Source organism: Ostrea edulis, chromosome 9 (genome assembly GCF_947568905.1).
Source record: "Ostrea edulis chromosome 9, xbOstEdul1.1, whole genome shotgun sequence".
NCBI classification, from domain to species: Eukaryota; Metazoa; Mollusca; class Bivalvia; order Ostreida; family Ostreidae; genus Ostrea; species Ostrea edulis.
Genome location: NC_079172.1, coordinates 25,336,201 through 25,355,267, shown reverse-complemented (window position 1 = coordinate 25,355,267; position 19,067 = coordinate 25,336,201). Strand labels below are relative to the sequence as shown.

At 33.6% G+C, this 19,067-nt stretch overlaps 1 protein-coding gene and 1 long non-coding RNA gene across 2 annotated transcripts; both read right to left on the bottom strand.

Moving 5' to 3' along the window:
* Positions 1-964: 964 nt before the first annotated feature.
* Positions 965-6,321, bottom strand: LOC125658766 (protein glass-like). Its single transcript, XM_048890161.2, has 2 exons — positions 6,030-6,321; positions 965-2,136 (listed from the first exon to the last, which is right to left on the bottom strand). Exons 1-2 carry the CDS (start codon positions 6,221-6,223, stop codon positions 1,053-1,055), a joined length of 1,278 nt encoding a protein of 425 aa, XP_048746118.2. The 5' UTR covers positions 6,224-6,321; the 3' UTR covers positions 965-1,052.
* An 11,051-nt stretch (positions 6,322-17,372) lies between these two features.
* Positions 17,373-19,058, bottom strand: LOC130050109 (uncharacterized). Its single transcript, XR_008798509.1, has 2 exons — positions 18,878-19,058; positions 17,373-18,771 (listed from the first exon to the last, which is right to left on the bottom strand). It is a non-coding gene; the product is annotated as an uncharacterized LOC130050109 (long non-coding RNA).
* Between the last annotated feature and the right edge of the window lie 9 nt (positions 19,059-19,067).

Here is a 19,067-nt window from a genome sequence, read left to right as displayed (position 1 = left end):
CCTGTGAACTCGAAATAAGAGACACCACAGAGTCCTTCACACCTGCTTCCTACTTAAATATTTTATATATTAACGGCAAACTAATAACTCAACTACATGTATATGACAAACGGGATGATTTCAGCTTCTCCATCGTCAACTTCCCATATTTATGTAGCAATATTCCATTATCACCTGCATATGGTTTTTATATCTCTCAACTGATTCTATATGCAAGAGCTTATTCTGCGTATAGTCAGTTTTTAAATCGAGGCAAGCTACTGACAAGTTGATGGTACAAGAGTTTCAACAATCTCGATTGAAGTCAGAATTTTGCAAATTCTATGTCGTTATAACGATCTAGTTCGTCAATACAACCTATCATTGGTTCATATGCTGTCTGACGTGTTTCATACCGATTGTTAGGCCGCTCTTGGCACACTGATTTTGACTACGGATAACTCCGTTTACCTGATCAGGATATAGGGCTCACGACGGGTGTGACCGGTCGACAGGGGATGCTTACTCCTCCTAGGCACCTGATCCCACCTCTGATGTATCCAGGGGTCCGTGTTTGCCAAAGTATCTATTTTGTATTCTTTATAGGATTTAAAAGATTGATCACTGTTCGTTATCTTCACCTTTCATGTTACATGCTGGAATCTGAGCCCAAAAAGAGAAGTTTCAGAAGATCACAATGTAAATCTGAAAGAAATTTATGACTGATTGATTGTATCTTGTTTAACGTCTCTTTGGAGAATTTTTCACTCATATAGAGACGTCACCAAGACCGGTAAAGGGCTTCAAATTTACGCCTATGCTCGGTGCTTACGGCCATTGAGCAGTGAGGGTTCTTTAGCGTGCCACTCCTACTATGACACGGGGCAACCGTTTTTAAGACCCGTGACATTCACACCTGATGCCGAGCGTTTTGGCGATGACAAATATTTTAATGAATTTATTAGAGAGGCAAGTACTATGCACATTTGGTACAACACAGAAGCATACATCAGTATTTCGGGCTTGAGGAAAACATTGAGATTTTGTCACATTTGTTGACGTGTCTACGAGTGTCAGACGTTGCTAGTGTGAACGCGCATGTGCCGGTTAAGGTTACCGGATTGCGAAAAGCGCAACAGACACAGTTTACACTGATAAGGTTTCTCACCGGAATGAATTCTCAGATGCTTTGTTAAAGTAGAACTGTCCGAAAAAGCTTTTTTGCATAACCTACATCTATACGGACGTTCTCCGCTGTGTGTGCGCATGTGCGTTGTTACAGAAGAACTTTGGGAGAATCTCCGGTCACACATAGGACAGTGGAAAGGCTTTTCGCCACTGTGTGTGCGTGTGTGAGCCGTCAGATTTGCTGCTTGTGAGAAGGATTTACTACAAGTAGGACATTTGTAGGGTTTTTCCCCAGAATGTGTTCGTAGATGCGTTTTCAAGGTACTCGGTCGAGCATAAGTTTTCCCACAAATTCGACACAAGTTAACTTTGTTGGATTCACATTGTATGTTACTGTGACGATTTCCAAGAAATTTAGCCCGTTTCCACTGCGTAACGGCACAAAGACGAGCGGCTTCCTTATAATTCTCTGTTGGCCTGTATATAAAATTCCTTGTATCGGGGGGTGGGAAGGGTCTCATTTCGTGACTGAGAGAGTATGGATTGGCATACTGGTTCGCAGACGAAGTGTTATACTGAGGTGACACTGGTGGGAGACTGTACTGATTATATTGGTAAGGAGGTGGCGTGGCGGATCTAGGCGGGGCGGGGTTGCCAGACCACTGCTGGACCGAATACTGGTTGTTGCCCATGTTATGAGGAACGCCATGAGGAACACCAACATTCATACTCATGCTAACGTTTACACTCATAGCAGGAAACATGTTGTTCTGTTGTGAGTCAGTGCCCGGATATTGCTGCATAGTAAACTGATTTGAATTTTGTTGAGGGTAAACTCCCGGATGAAATGGGCCGTTATGATACGTCACTGTGGGTTGGACTGGATTGTTGCCGTTGCCAGGTCCCAAATGCATTGTGGAGGATATCGGAGATAACTGACCGCTGTATCCGGGCCTGACCACTGCATTTTTCAGAGATAAGAGGGCATCTGCGATGTCTTGGGACTTTTCTTTAAAAACTGAAAATTCTCTGAAAATGAAATGATTCATTTAGAAATTTAAACAGAAATGGATTGCGTTTTTAAACTTGTAAAGGGTTGATCAGCCCTTTAGATGAATAGAGCATGTCCTATTTCGCTCTGTACTTAATATTGATTGGCAAGCCTAAAACCAAAAATATGTAGTCTGCAGTGTAGTTCGTTGCTCGTGTCGTTGAGTCATTTTGTTGATACATGTATATTTGTATGTATGTATGTATATATATATATATATATATATATATATATATATATAGAGAGAGAGAGAGAGAGAGAGAGAGAGAGAGATGTTATGAAAATACTTTAGTAAAGTGACAGAAATATCTCTAGTGTTTAAAATACATGTTTACACCAATATTGGAAATAAGTGAATTGGTTTAATTCACTACGGATCGGGTAGCACTGTCCAGCAACAATTCATGAACTTGAAACGACTTCAATATATACACTAGACAGAAGATAATTCAATAATGCCCTAAAAAGAAGATATTTCAATACATACCATAGAAGAAGATAATTCAATACATACTACAGACAGAAGATAATTCAATACATACCATAGACAGAAGATAATTCAATACAAGATAATTCAATACATACAATAGATACAAGATAATTCAATACAAGATAATTCAATACAAGATAATTCAATACATACTATAGAGAGAAGATAATTCAATACAAGATAATTCAATACATACTATAGACAGAAGATAATTCAATACAAGATAATTCAATACATACAATAGATACAAGATAATTCAATACAAGATAATTCAATACATACCATAGACAGAAGATAATTCAATACAAGATAATTCAATACATACAATAGATACAAGATAATTCAATACAAGATAATTCAATACAAGATAATTCAATACATACTATAGACAGAAGATAATTCAATACAAGATAATTCAATACAAGATAATTCAATACATACTATAGACAGAAGATAATTCAATACATACTATAGACAGAAGATAATTCAATACATACCATAGATACAAGATAATTTAATAGAAGATAATTTAATACAAAATGATTCAACACAAGATAATTCGATACATACTATAGACAGAGGATAATTCAATACATACAATAGACAGAAGATAAGTCAATACAAGATAATTCAATACATACCATAGACACAAGATAATTTAATAGAAGATAATTCAATACAAGATAATTCAATACTTACAATAGACAGAGGTTAATTCAATACATACAATAGACAGAAGATAAGTCAATACAAGATAATTCAATACAAGATAATTCAATACAAGATAATTCAATACATACTATAGACAGAAGATAAGTCAATACAAGATAATTCAATACAAGATAATTCAATACATACTATAGACAGAAGATAATTCAATACAAGATAATTCAATACTTACAATAGACAGAGGTTAATTCAATACATACCATAGACAAAAGATAATTTAATACAAGATAATTCAATACATACCATAGACAGAAGATAATTCAATAGATACAAGATAATTCAATACATACTACAGACTGAAGATAATTCAAGACATATACCATAGACACAAGATTATTCAATACATACTACAGACTGAAGATAATTCAAGACATACCATAGACACAAGATTATTCAATACATACTACAGACTGAAGATAATTCAAGACATACCATAGACACAAGATTATTCAATACATACTACAGACTGAAGATAATTCAAGACATACCATAGACACAAGATTATTCATTACATACTACAGACAGAAGATAATTTAATACAAAATGATTCAATACAAGATAATTCAATACATACAATAGACAGAAGATAATTCAATACATACCATAGACACAAGATAATTCACTATGTAGGTTGAAATGTACAGTGACTGTATTTTCATGCTTATTTTGCACAAGAATGATGAGACATGAATTTGATATGAACTTTATTTTGTCAAAATTTCAAACACTCGTTCATTTTATTCTGTGTAGCCCCTTAGTCATATATAAGTGTCTATCCTCCATTGTCATCATGACACCTCGGTGTTTACAGTTTGCCTAAGGGGTAGGTTTATGTGTGGTCAGAGTGAAATCTAATCCAATATTGCCCAGCGTCCAGTGTGTACTCTTACTCTCACCGTTAGAGTTTCGGATTAAAGGACCGCTTCTGAACGAACAAACAGTATCTTAATTTACCGAGTTTAGGATACTGATAAATACTAGGTAAATAGACATATGTCATATTGGGTACCATCAGCGTTTGCGGGATTTGGGTATTTAATGTTATTTAGGAGACGACTGTTTCACAACTCGACTAATTGTGGGTCTGTTTGAGAGAAAATCTTTTACATTGTACCTGTTTATAATTATACAAATTATCTTTTTTTAACAATCTTTAAGCTGCATTTGTTTCTATGTCTAAAAGCCTGGGTATATGCATGGACATTGAAACCTGTATCCCACGCAAACTGTTCGTTGTTAAAGATTATACAACCTCTCTGGCCTCCGTAAAACTCAAAACTCTGGAGCTTTAAAGAAAGACTAAATCTTTCTTTGTTTCATAAAAGAGTTCCTGCACAATACAATTTCACATAATTTGAATATGTTTACAGTCATTTGGGATACATAGCATCAAAGGTGACAGTTTCTCAATTTTTATTTTTTAGTTCCAATTTTTTGTTTTTGTTTATTGTTTTGTTTTATTTTTATTTTTTTTGGGGGGGGGGGTATTTTTTTTTTTTTTGGTGAACATTTTTCTTTCAGGAAAGAAAAGGTGTAGCTGTACAGAAACAAGGGTTATATCACATTTATACTTGGAAAATACGGTATAAATATGAAGTTTATCCAAGCATATGCTCAATATTTTCTAAAATAAAATCTGTGTAAAAGATATTAATTTTATGTCAAAAAAACCCAAGCATGGCGGCAAAACGTCATCATTTTGAATAAATTGGGAATAACAACTGAGTTGCATAGGGGTTCTTGCACAAAAATGTACTTAATTTGGAAGAAAAGCAGTACATCATTTTTGGTGCATAAATGAATTCCTTATCATATTTATAGCCCCTTGTTGTACAAAAGAAATGTTGCAGGATTTCGCTTTTTTTTAATTCGTGTTACCTGATAGACTCATTTACTTTTGTTGCTATCTAAACGTTTTGTATTAATAATATCATAAAATTTTATGCTAATTGTATTTTGAGATTCTGCATACCGAAGATTCAAGCACACAAACACTCTTTATCATAAAAATCATAACAACAATAGGATAGGATAGGAAAACCTTTGTTGCAATTACACAGACGTACTTCAGGAGGGGCAGACATTGAGCTTTTTTCCGACAGATTTTTTTTTTTATCTTCCTACGTTTGTGGAGAATAAGATATCTGTAAATTTTATATTGCATTATCTAGTGTGAATATATTTTTTTATGTAATAAGCATTCATATATTTTCTCAGCCTTTGTAGTTTAGTTTTAGTGCTAGTAACATACGTTTTCTTAATTTATAAAGTTTTTGTTTGTATGTAAATATTCTATCGTCCTGAAGAAATGACCAACGACATTGACAATTAGATTGTCAACTTTGGGTGACGACCTGTCCCTTCTTCAGGACAAACGAAAATGTTTTACATAAGATGATTATAAATAATAAGATATGTATAAAAAAAAAGGTAACACCAAATCTACAAAATTTCCACCACAAATTACATGTTTATTGTTTTTGGCTTGATATTCAACATGTTTTCCAGGGAGCGAATTACGGACACGTCCAATGAGCTGATTTATAATATACATAATAACACACACACACACACACACACACACACACACACACACACACACACACACACACACACATATATATATATATATATAAGTCAAATTGTACTTACTTTATCGTAGGTGTGCATGGAGGAAACGAGAAAACACTCGGCAAAGGTTCAAACTCTATGGTTGCCATGGGGTAAGCGTTGATGTTAACACCAAGCGGTGACCTCGAAAGGTCAGATTGCTTGTCCTCTGACCCGCAGTAGAATTCATCATAGGGGGTTCCAGAGGGAGTGTAACTGTCAATTTCTGTGTACATTGTCTGTGAAAACAGGAAATTGATCAAATTCTATGTTGATATGCATGTAGCAAGAACAAGAACAAGAACAAAATATTTTTTTCAGAAAACATACAAATGTTAATGTTAACGAAGAAAAAAATTATATATATATATATATATATATATATATATATATATATATATAAGCACTAAGTTACAACACCCGATACCTACAAGTGTCGGATCCACAACATGGATACAAGGTTAAATACAAAAAAATTATACAAAGCTCTAAAATGACCAACGACACGAACAACCAGATTGTCAAATTTTCGGGACGACCTGTCCCTTCTTCAGGACAAACGAAAAGAATTACATAATGTGGCCAATATTAACAGAGAATAATAACAAAAACTACATACACTAATCCACAAACGTATTTACAACGCAGATTACATGTTGTTTTGGATTTTAGGCTTGCCAATCAATGTTAAAAGCGGAGCGAATTAGGACATGCCCTATTCGTCCAAAGAGCTGATCCAAAATCAGCTCCTTGGACGAATAGGGCATGTCCTAATTCTTTTACCATTGATTCGCAAGCCTAAAAACCAAAAAAAAACAAAAAACAAAAAAAAAACCAAAAAAAAACCAACCAAACAAACATGTAGTCTGCGTTGTAAATACGTTTGTAGATTAGTGTAGCTGTAGTGCTAGATGTATTTATATGTAGTTTTTGTTATTATTCTGTTAATATTGGCTACATTATGTAATTCTTTTCGTTTGTTCTGAAGAAGGGACAGGTCGTCCCGAAAATTTGACAATCTGGTTGTTCGTGTCGTTGGTCATTTTAGTGCTTTGTATATATATATATATATATATATAATTATAATTATCCACGACAGACAGCAAACTTCCTACAAAATCAGACAGCAAAAATTACATAGAAATTGATAATCTTATATCACCATTCGCATGTATATATACAATGTTATTATACATATATATTGATTCAAAGTGACATGTAGGTCCGTTTGGACCGGGTGTTCAATAATTTATGTACTTTGTAAAATGTTGTGAAATATTGTATTTTAAAACACATGTCACTATAATAAATAAATTACTTACTTACTTAATATATATATATATATATATATATATATATATATATATAGATAGATAGATAGATAGATAGATAGATAGATATAGATTTATTTTTATCTTTTTCAATTCATTAACCTACGTTTTCAGTTGTGAAGAAATATGATACGTTTTGCATTTATTCTAATTCTAAAAGGACTATATATATGTATGATATGGGTTCTATATGCTCACAAAAATCGATACTCGAACTACATGACACTGTTTCAAAATTAGGTCTATTTTGTGAAATAAGAACGGTGCAACTTGGTGGTTATCTTTAATTTCATAAAAGCAAATTATGGAAACCGGAATTATGACATTATAAACATGAACATGACGTTAAATTGCCATATTCTACATTTTGAAATAAATTGGCTATTTTCATGCAATTTGTCTGCTAGGAGACATTGAGCGTAGTCTTGGATAAATTTTATAAACATATTTTCAGTACACAAATGTAAAAGAATAGAATAGTGTGTTTGTCCAAAGTACATACTATATTTTCTGAGAGAAAGGCACCAACAAAAATCGGTATTTTTCTTAATTTAGTGAGAATTTAAAAATTATGTCACGTTGGAAGTTATGTACTGTAAGTAATTATAAATTATGTGAACATGATCTTATTTGTGACATATAAGAAGACTTTGGTCTTCCTTTACAGTTTTGCGGAGCTCGGGAAGGTTTTCATTATAGATACATGTAGTCCTTTCCAGTATTTCATACTATATGATAAAATCAATAGATCGAATTATAAGTAAAATTTCTTAAATGTGAATTCGTCGTCGCTTCCACTATGTCATTAGTCAGTATTACACGAATAGTTTTTGAAATTCTGTTTGCAGCTGAACTTAAGTATACCTATATATACTCAGCGATTTAATTGTTATACTGTACATGTATATGAATCATAGTAAACCGAAATCCCATATCCTCTACAAAATACAACAATGTTTGATTTCTTTCACATACATGATTATGTATAATTTCTAGACTATTGATTCTTGTATATTTACATTTCCAAATTTTTTTTGCCTTCGATATTTTTATCAACTGAAATGATAGCCATAATCCCATTTCCTCATGAATGTGAATAATGTGCGTATGAATCTTGAAAAATAAAGTACGACTATTTTAACGACTGGGAATTATCCCCCAAAAATGTACATAGTATTTAAATATAAGAAATAACGTTTATTTTCTATAATACATTAGGTATGAACAACAAACCTATCACGTCGGGACACTTTTCACGCAGCATGTTAACGTTCATATCCTCATGTATATTTCAAAAATTGAAATTTATTTCTAAATACAAATGTGTAATTCTTACATAAATCTCATGTTCAACGCCTTGAGAGCGGGATGGATATATTTCCCATATCTTCGTACCATATAAGTATTTGTACAAATTGTTTACCCATGACAATTATGATAATGAATATTGTTTAAACTCTTTGATGTATAAGCCGAATTAACAAAGGGTTGAATGGTGCAAATACAATTACACCTAGAATGTATTAATTTTTTTGCACATGAAACTGAATTCGCTTTATTTCATAAAAATAAGTCAACATATTTTTCCAACTGGGCTATAAGAAAATTAAATTAGTGCTCAGAGCATTAATTACTACAATATGCATGTACAAGATTCGTAAAAACATTATACGAGATAATATTCGTGGAATATGAGAAATGTCGGTCATATAGTATCTAACTGATTTCATTACGTGCTAAATGATTTCTAACCTTTTTTCCGAAAGTCGTTTATATCTATTTTTCTCTTAATGCAAATATACTTTTTAAATTTTTATTCCTAAAAATGCTGAAGACATACCTCTTGGGATATGATATTCCCTGAAAAAGCTGTTTTGCATCTCCAGATATCATTTATAGTTATTCGGGAGTTCCTGGATCGCCATTATGTTAATTTATTAACAGCCAATAACTATAGTTTTCTCACATTACTCGGACTTTCACTCATTGGAGAATTGTGCAGACTCGTCAGGGGTATTGATAACAGAGAAGATATGAATTGAGAATGTTCTAGATTTTACATCATTTTACTCGCACTTGAATAAAATTATATATATGACTTGAATATGGATTGTTTGCTGAAAATATTTGTTTGAGTTAATCATATATTTTTCGTGGTAATACGGAAGTTATATTCAAATAAGATATATTTTTAAGCAACAGCAGGGCCGTAAATTAACCTTCAATTTGGAGGAGGCAGGAAATTAGGCGGGGGTCTGGGGGCCGCCCAGGCCCCCAGACGCTGAGCACATTTTGTGCACACTGAACACGTTTCGTGCAAAATCTTTGATTCTAGGGCCTTCTAAGATGTTACTTGACTAACTCATTCTAAAAGAAAGATTTGGAATGCTTTTTAAGGGAGGTATCATGTTCTTAGTTATTGGAAACAACATAAATTCTAATGAACTTTAAATTTTAATTTTTTTTGGCTCAAAAGTTGGCCTCCTCCGCCTCCATGTAATTTACGGCCCTGAACAGTGATGAATTACATAAAAGTATACAAGTACGAAAAAAGACATAAAATTTACTGATAAACACGTGTAGCAAACTCTACATTTGGTTAAGCTAATCTACTATACTAACATTAGATTTGATTTAATTTTTATAAATGTTTTGGATAAAATATGAGAGAGAGAGAGAGAGAGAGAGAGAGAGTTTGAGAGAGAGTTTTGTATATATAGAAAGGAATTCAGTATACATGTATATTTAAAATCCAACCTTTCTAATTTCTATCATTGACTTTGAAGGTTTTTAAATCACTTTAAAAGTCTTATTGTATATATTGATTTGAATTATTTCATGTATATACAAATGGAATAAAAATCCAATATTCGGTATTTAAGTTTGACATATACATAGAATGAAGTAAATCACAGCATTATGATTTAAACAGTTTTTTAATTTTAGTATTGCAAACACCCAGTTATCACGTGATGGCGATGCCAATTAAGGGTTTAAGTGTGCGGCGGACCGCACGTGCCTCTGCTTAAGATAGGAGTATGGATGACGAGCGCACGTGACATCCGGTATTGGAAGGGGGACTTTGAAATTAGCCAACTCATAGGAACATTCATAGAATTCTATTTCGAGATATAAAAAGAAAGTAAAAAGTAATTTATTGTCATCCGAATTATAAAGATTTATGTATTTTAGTAAACATGTTATTTTGTCCTTAGCGTGGCTGATGTCTTAGATGTTCGGCGATCATTTTGGTTCAAGAAATGTGTACTCCACCAAATCATGTTCTTATGAGCGATTTTTAAAAATATCTTAATCAAAATGATCATTTATATAAAAAAAACTATGTGTAACAACATGTCTGAAACTCGGAGCATTTCCCCTTCGTTTTCTTTTCCTTTTTTCTCTCTCTCTCCATTTTATTCAATTAATCAACATTTTAAAAAAAAAATCATTATCATTACATCAAATGATGGATGGGGCTATTTTCATATTTTAGAATTGCTGCTAAATTGATTTTAAAGACAATTCTATCCTTTTAAAAAGCTTTTCAAATTAAAACAAAATAATCCAATTTTCTTAGAAACTTAGGAAAAAGGACATGTTGAAAACGAGAATTGAAGAACAAAGAAATCATTAGGGAAAATGTATGATATTAAGATGGAGAGGAAAATTAGTAATTATTGGAGTAGTTTTGTTATCTACAAATCAGAAAAAAGAACTGGGGGAACACACGATTGCCAGCGGTCATGTGAAATCTGTCAGTATAGTATTTCTTCAGATCAGAAAGAACTAACTCTGACCATGGCCGGAGGAAAGGTGGGAAATCTCGCGCGTCGGGAGCCATCGGAAACGGAGGTCAGGGGAAAATCAGAGAGTATTTGTTTGTAGGAATGACCGGACGGGTGTCAGGGTGTTATTAGTGGAGCCAAACCGTGTGATTACTGGTGTCAATTCCTGTTTAACAATCAGAGAAAAGGAAGAAAAAAGATATCTAAAGAAGTGTGTTTTATTCTCTTGTAAGTGTTCAAGAGTTCGTCAGTTATGGCAATGATTCTAGGAAATTTCAAGGATCAGGGTCACATAAGAGTCCTCGGAAAATCGCGTATTTTATTTTTAGCTGCAATCAGGTACTTGATGTTGAATGCGGGTAACATCGTTTTGTTTGAAGAGTTTCATATTTGTTTCCTAACGGAAGTGATGCAGTTGTCGTCTGTTCCATTGTCAGTAAGGAAGGAAGTTCGACTTTTATTTTGAGATCATTGGAATCGTCACTGAGGTCAAAAAGGTCGACGGATAATAGACTCGACGGAAGGTCAATTTATCTCCGTGTTTTCTTAACAAATTAACGCATGATGTAATTATTTGGCACTCGAAGCATTCACCTCTGCTAATCAAAATTTCGAAATGATGAAGTTTGATGGAACACCTACGGAGCGGAGGAATTATGTCAGTACGAGAAGAACAGACTGAGGGTGGGTGAGCGACTCGGTACCAGTAATGAACGTATGCGTAGGTCAGTGGCCATGAAAGAAAACGGCGCAGAATTCTGTTAAAAAAACATTGCACACCTTCTGCGATACGATTTTATACGGTCGTTAGAGAGGTTTTATGGTGAAGATAATTATTCCGGGTCCGATGTCAGGCTAAACTCTCAATAAAGTCTTCACTTTTGTTCCTTGGAGCGTGCAGAAATGAAACGAATCCTATGTAACCGCCCATTTTGTTTAAGCTTGATTTTGAGTCTGTCAATTACAACAGAAGTGTTCTTAAAAATCTTAAGAAAAAGAATCCATTACCAGCATTTTTTTTAAAATTCATATATAGTAAGATATTGTTAATTGTGACTGATTTTTTTTTTTATATTGATACCATGTTATTTCAAATACGTAGATTATTCTAGTTCAAGAAATATTTTATACAATACATGCCGACATTCTAAATGCTTTCCATATGAATTTTTTTCTTGATAAATTATTTTGTCAGCTATTTATTGATTTCAGTCAAGAAAAAAACCCTACTTATTCTATTAATCCCACTGGAGAATTGAGCATCAAAAACTTGTTCTGATAATTAAGTTTAAAAGAATTAAAACGATTGTCAGATTTCGAGATTTTTTTTTTTGAACCAAAAAAACCCCAAAAAAACAACAACAATCAAATGAAGACAAAATCGTATCAATTATAATCAGTCAGTAAACTGTAAATAGTAAAGTAAACTGCCCATGGCACAAATTTCAAAATTCATTTCTCACTCTTGCACATTTCAAGGAAATATTTTTTGTTGAATTTCATATCAGAATAAAATTTGTTTAGATTGGACCACTATTTTGAGTTCGAATATAGACACACTAAATTATATTGTAAAGGTCAAGGTGCAGTAATGCGTTACGATTTTAGTCGAAAAGCAAATCGAAGGAGAAATTCGAATGCAAAAATGAAAGGAAAATCACAACGTGTGACCGCACCTTTATAAATGAAGATGGAAGCTTAAAATTTTTCATTTGATTGCGATTTCCTGAAAACTATATTTCATTGTTGTGAAAGTTTTAAGATATTATTTTATGACATGGTGATTTGTGTGTATGTATATACAAATGAGAAAACAAAAATTCTAACAGATGTTCTATTGGACTTTATTTGTATTTGATCACCATCAAACTTGATCTTTTTCGTTCAAATAAGAGCGATACGTTGCTTGATAAATTACTTTAATGAAATCTGAAATGAACGATATCAAAATACTTTTGACAAAACGATTTTTTTTTTATCAAACGACTCAATATTCAAGAAAGAAAAGTAACATTTTAAGGTATGAATCGGATACATGCAGTTGATTTATAAATACTATGGTACACTCCCCTTTAAATACTACGCTTGACAAAAGTGTCGGAGCTGCCTTAAAAGTGACTGTTGACGCGGTCTGCCGTTATCGAGACGTGATGCGATCGGCTTCTTCTGTCATCGCAACACGGAGATTTCCCGCAGACTTTCTGAGGTTTCAGATGATGAGAAGGCTATGTAAGACTTCTTGTCTGTGACCAATTACAAATGGATCACAACAAGGATTCCTAACAATGGTTTCCCGTGAGACATGGCCAAGTTGTGATCACGTGATTTAGTGGGATTTCTCAGGTTTCCATCATTACCATGAAACCGTTTATTTGTTGGTATTTGTAAAATATTTGTATAATCATATGACATAATCTTCTAAAATCTTTATATATTTTGATTTTGAATTCAGAAATAATGGACGATCTATTAAGTCATATACCGGTAATTAGACTTTGAAGATTATAGTAGCATTCACTAGTCGAAAAGTCATCCGGTGTCTTGTGTATACAATGCCAAGACATTTGTGATACTTGCTCGAGGACCTACATTATCCAATATGGTATGCTCGGTTGTATCTAACGACAAAGTCGTCTTAATCATGAAATATATGGCCAGTGATAAAACATTTGAATGCTGTGATTGAACAGTTTTATTTAATCAGACTGCGTGACCGTTTTCTGTTTTCCACTTCACCGGACGAGTAGTGGTGGGGATAACGGGAATCAAGGCGTGAAGTATACTATGGCACACCTTTAATTAGCACTTCACGTGCACATCAAAAGAATGGGTTTCCAATCTTCCAGTGGGAATATTAGATCTCACAGAATCCTAGTTTTAATTGGTCTTTGAACTATCGAACACCCGTCTGCGGGGAGGTGATTGATCAATCAAACACTCGTTCAAAATGTTTAGTTTCGCACAAATTAGATAATGCATATATACACAATTAAAGAAGAAAAAATACACGAGTTTCGAAATGTATTTATAGCACGCTTATATATGTACTTTAAATCAGTAAAACTGTCCAAAACAATTTATACTACTTTTCTCATTCAAACAACATTTTATCATGTATACTATTATGATATACCCCCAAAAATAGTTATATTGAAATCTATGATAGTACTATTTCTTTGCGTGTTCGATCTATTTTACAGTAGCAATACTTCACCTATAAAGAGAGAGTATTTTATCTGATTACAGTATTCTATCGATTATCAATCTGAATTGTACCAAATCCTTACACTCATCGTGTTTTTTATGGAGAAATTTTGTACAGATATTATCATACTAAAATTCTTATAATCTAAATCTTGCAATATTTGAAGACTGTTTGGACACACTATTCTCATAGAAGGCAAATCGTTGCGTATGACTTGTGCTCTTCTTTACACAACTTTCAATGACTGGGATTCTGTGTTGGTAGTACAGGAGACCCGAGGGCGGATCTAGGTTGTGTAATGTACCATCTGAACTTTTGAAAACCCAATAGACCCCTGTACTACCCACTGAAAATACAGAAAAGTTTTTAAATTTTGAATTTTCAGAGATTTGTCCTCTCAAATACCAGCACGGAGACCCTATCCTTATTTTGGTTGTATCCTTTCATTATTACTTAAGTGACACTTTCGGCAATCGCCAAACGCTCGATATTTGGAAGTGAGAGTGGTGGGACCTTAAAAAAACCGAGGTACTCTGTCACGATGGGTGTTGGCACAATCACAACCCTATACAGCTTGGTCAGGAGCGCTATGTGTTGGTCTAAAATAGTGGCACTTCTCCTACAATTGGTGACGTCAGATCTCAACATGAGTGAAAAATTCTCAAACGGACAAACCAAATACAAGTCGTGATTCTTACTTAGATACCGTAAACACGGATATCCTCTGTTGTTTTGACCGTAAGCAAGTGCATCACAATTTGTAGTTGCAAGAGATTCCAATATTGCACAAAGCACCGTATTTCTCCTTATGAGCAGATATCAACACTATGGTTCAACAAATAATCGTCATTTAACAGGTAGATAACGCGTGACGTCAGTAGCACGCCTTCGTCTGATTGCGTCATCTTCATCAACGATTCACAACATCGTCATCTACAGCATCTGTCATTCCAAGGATGGGTAGAATATCAGATCAGACTGTTCACATTTGACTACGGGATGCTGGGATGAGCTATAGAACGCGCAAACCAGCTGTTCGTGGCATTGTTTTGACTCCACAACATCGCCGGAACCGACTTCAGTGGTCTGAAACTCATAGAGGATGGCCGCGGCAACGCTGGCGAACAGTTTGCTTCAGCGCCGAATCTTGATTTTACTGCAGATGTCTGATAAAAAAAACTCAGAGTATATAGCCACCAAAATGAAAGTTTTGCCCAAAATTGCATTCAAGAGGCTGGCCGGTTTGGAGGGAATAGTATTACGATGTGGGCAGCAATACCCTATATAGACAGGACAGCACTGGCTTGTTTGCATACAGAGTACTTTGACGGTTCAACGGTATATTGATGAAGTCATACACCCACACGTGGTTCCAATAATGCAGCATCCCAGAGCAGTATTCCAACCTGACAACGCCAGAGCACATACTGCTCGTATAACAAGTGATGCTTTGCAAAGGTTCTTCCATGGCCATAGAAATCACCAGATTTGAACCCTACCGAACATGCATGGGAGGAACTGTTTCGGCGTATCCGCGAAAGACAACCCCCTCCTCAGACTCTGCAACAACTGGCCCAAGCTCTGCAGTCAGAGATGTTCAACATCCCTAGACAGTTTTAGAGACATGTGGGTCCATGGGAAGGCATTGCCAGGCAGTCATTGGTGCTAGGGGGGGACTAGAGCTAGATATTATTCTTGATCTTGAACTGTTAAAGACTGTAATCATCATTAGTGGTTGTAGTACAGTACTTTTATTTTTGACCCAGCGTTTACATCTTTTTTGTAAATTAAGAATGTATAATGTCTTAAGGAAGTTAGCTCCTGAGATTTTGAGTACAACTGCGCAGGATGCTACAACCAAGTATTCACTGGTTCAATACTGATCCCATTGGTGCAAATATATTACACAACTATTGCTGAACCCTATACTACGGAAACGTATTAGTGCCACGTTTTTACTTTTTATATTTTATATTCTACACTTTAATCTGTAAAATTTACACTTTAATCTGTAAATTTTATATAAAATATAAAAAGTAAAAACGTGGCACTAATACGCTTCCGTACTATCCAGTTGAAAATGTTTGTGTCAGGGACTATATTTTGTGGTGGAAGGATTCACTAATCAAAAAGTTCTAATTCTGCATGGTATTACAATTTTTGTTTCATCCAATGTATCGTCTATTTTTATACCCCTATACATGTATTTCAGTTTTATAATTTATGATACAGGTAGTTGAGACTTGGAACTAGTTCAAATGTTGTAATTTATTAACTTGGTTGATATATTTTTCCAAACAGAGCACCGATTCTTTAAAAAGTTTTAATTAATTTACTCGAAATTTTGTATAAAAATTCAGTATTTTCGCCAATAATTCAAATTTTTTATCCCCAACCCCCACTTTTTAAAGTTGCATTTTAAATTGGAAGACCAGACTTTGAAAATTATGTAAAATTTTAGAAATTAACATTACTCCTGATATGCCCTTTTAAACTCTCAATTTTGATATCATGAAGTTTTTCGTATATCAAGTGCAAAAAGGTCATTATTTATTTCCTTTACTAGTATTAATTTCTTTTTTCATCTGTAGTGTTAGAGGACATGATTATGTATCTATTTTATGTAATGATTGATTTGTGTTGCTTATGTTGTGTTGACACTAACAGAAAAATCAAGTTTAATTGAATAAATTTTAAGTGCAAAAAGGTCATGTTTAGAACACTATAGCACAATAACAAGCGTTGCGACCCCAGTTTTTCTTTTTAATTTCCTAATTCTCCTTTAATGTAGAAATCAGAAATACACTTCCCAAAAAATTGACATTACTCCAAATGTCAGGTGCGAACCTCTTTAAGGTAGCTATTGATAGCTAGCCCCAAAAAAACCGCTCATTGAATTTTTTTCAATTTTATTTATTATAACATTTTGACTTTATCCTAAAACATATCAAAAAATCAACAAAAGTAATCAGGTTAATTTTCGAGGAAAGTGAGATTGAAATCCCCTCTTTTGCAGCCCCAAAAGGCAAAAAATGCCAAAATTGAGCAAATTAACACAAAAGCCAATAAAAATTTTATTGACACCAGAAATATTGTTTGTCATATATAGTTATGTAAATTAAACACAAACAGATAAAAAATCAACATGGATTAGAAATTCAAAATGCATCTAAGGAAAACATTGGCATGATTCGACTTGGCAATTGGCCAAATTTACCCTAAATATGGCGTTTCTCAAATACTATCAGGCATACATTTTCTGACAACAACAAAATTCTGCTCATAAAATTTCTGATTTTATTTCATTTTTACAATAAGTCAAGTAGTATCTAAAATATTGAATAGAAAAAAATATACCAAATGAGGTTTAATCTGAAACTATGTCAGATTTTGTAACCCTACCCCCTCCCTTCTAGAAATGAATTTTAAGAGATACAATCAGCAGAGATAAACTATTGACCTTAAATGATTAAGCATTCCCAAATTACCATATCGAGCATTCAAACTCACAATACTAGAAGTTTCTATGAGCCATTTAAGAATGATATATAGTGTGTGCTATTGCAGTTGACCTTTTCGCACTCACAATGATTGCCTAAATATTTAGTTATTTTTTATACAATTTCTTGTAATAACTGGACCAAATCTATTACCTATACATATTTTTTGATAGAAATTTATATCACTATACAGTATAATACACCAAATATGTTTAAATAACCATTTCATATTTCAATAAATAATTAATATCAATGGAAAGAGACCCATGGACTGCCCATGGATCACTACATGTAAGTCCATCTGAGTCATCTTACCCTCACAGATAGGTGTGTCTTTCATAAGTTTAAGATTTCTAATTGTAGTTTCACATGGAACCAAAAACTCACTATTGGATAACTGAGAATGCATGTACATGTATATTGCATTAACTAACTGAAGTTTTCCCCAGGTGAAGGTCTATGTTCACTGTATGTATAAGGGGGGGGGGGGGGGGGGGGGGGGGGGGGGGGTGAATTAGTTCCATTATGAAACTTTTCTAAAAATTTGATATACATTAATGTATCTATGATGTATGTTTCAACTAAATTTTGAAATACAAGGAAAATTCAAACACATTGATTGAAGTTATATTCTATCATGTGCACATTTTTTACTAATATATCTAAGAAAGAATAATAAACATTGAAATTTCCTTTACATCTATGCAATATTATTGTCTTTCAAAAGGCATGTACTTGTAATATACGAGTACATGATCTTGTTTTCCCTTAAATTCACAATTTAGTTTAAAGTATGTTGTATAACATCCACTGCTCTGAGCTTATAAGTGAATTAATGTTTTTCATCCAGTCCCAAATTTTGCAGTAGTTCTTTAATCTTCGGAACTTGATCAAACATTTTTAAGTTTGTGGAGTTGTGGGGGTCCAGGGGATATGTCATCATCACTGTAAATGGAGTACCTGTTCAAAATATAGATAAATATAATTAAATATAGCAAAAAGGATGAATATCTGATATACTCAGAATTGTCTTTACAAATGTTTATCAAAAAAAAAAAAATAGTACCTCTCTTGCTGTTATACCTTGTTGCCTCGAAATCCACTTCAACCTGCACTGGTCCTATCTAACCTCCCTCGGTCTTCAGGCTGATGCCTAGAAAAAAGATCATCATAATTGATATTTGCACAGTTAGGTCTATATTATACCATTGAGTAATTAGATTGCGTCAGACAATGTGAATTTTAAAACTGTGTCT

Coding starts and splice junctions, on each gene's coding strand:
- LOC125658766 (XM_048890161.2), bottom strand. CDS start 6,223: ATGTACACAGAAATTGACAGTTACACTCCCTCTGGAACCCCCTATGAT. Junction 2,137..6,029: donor CCATGCACACCTACGATAAA/GTAAGTACAATT, acceptor TTTCATTTTCAG/AGAATTTTCAGTTTTTAAAG.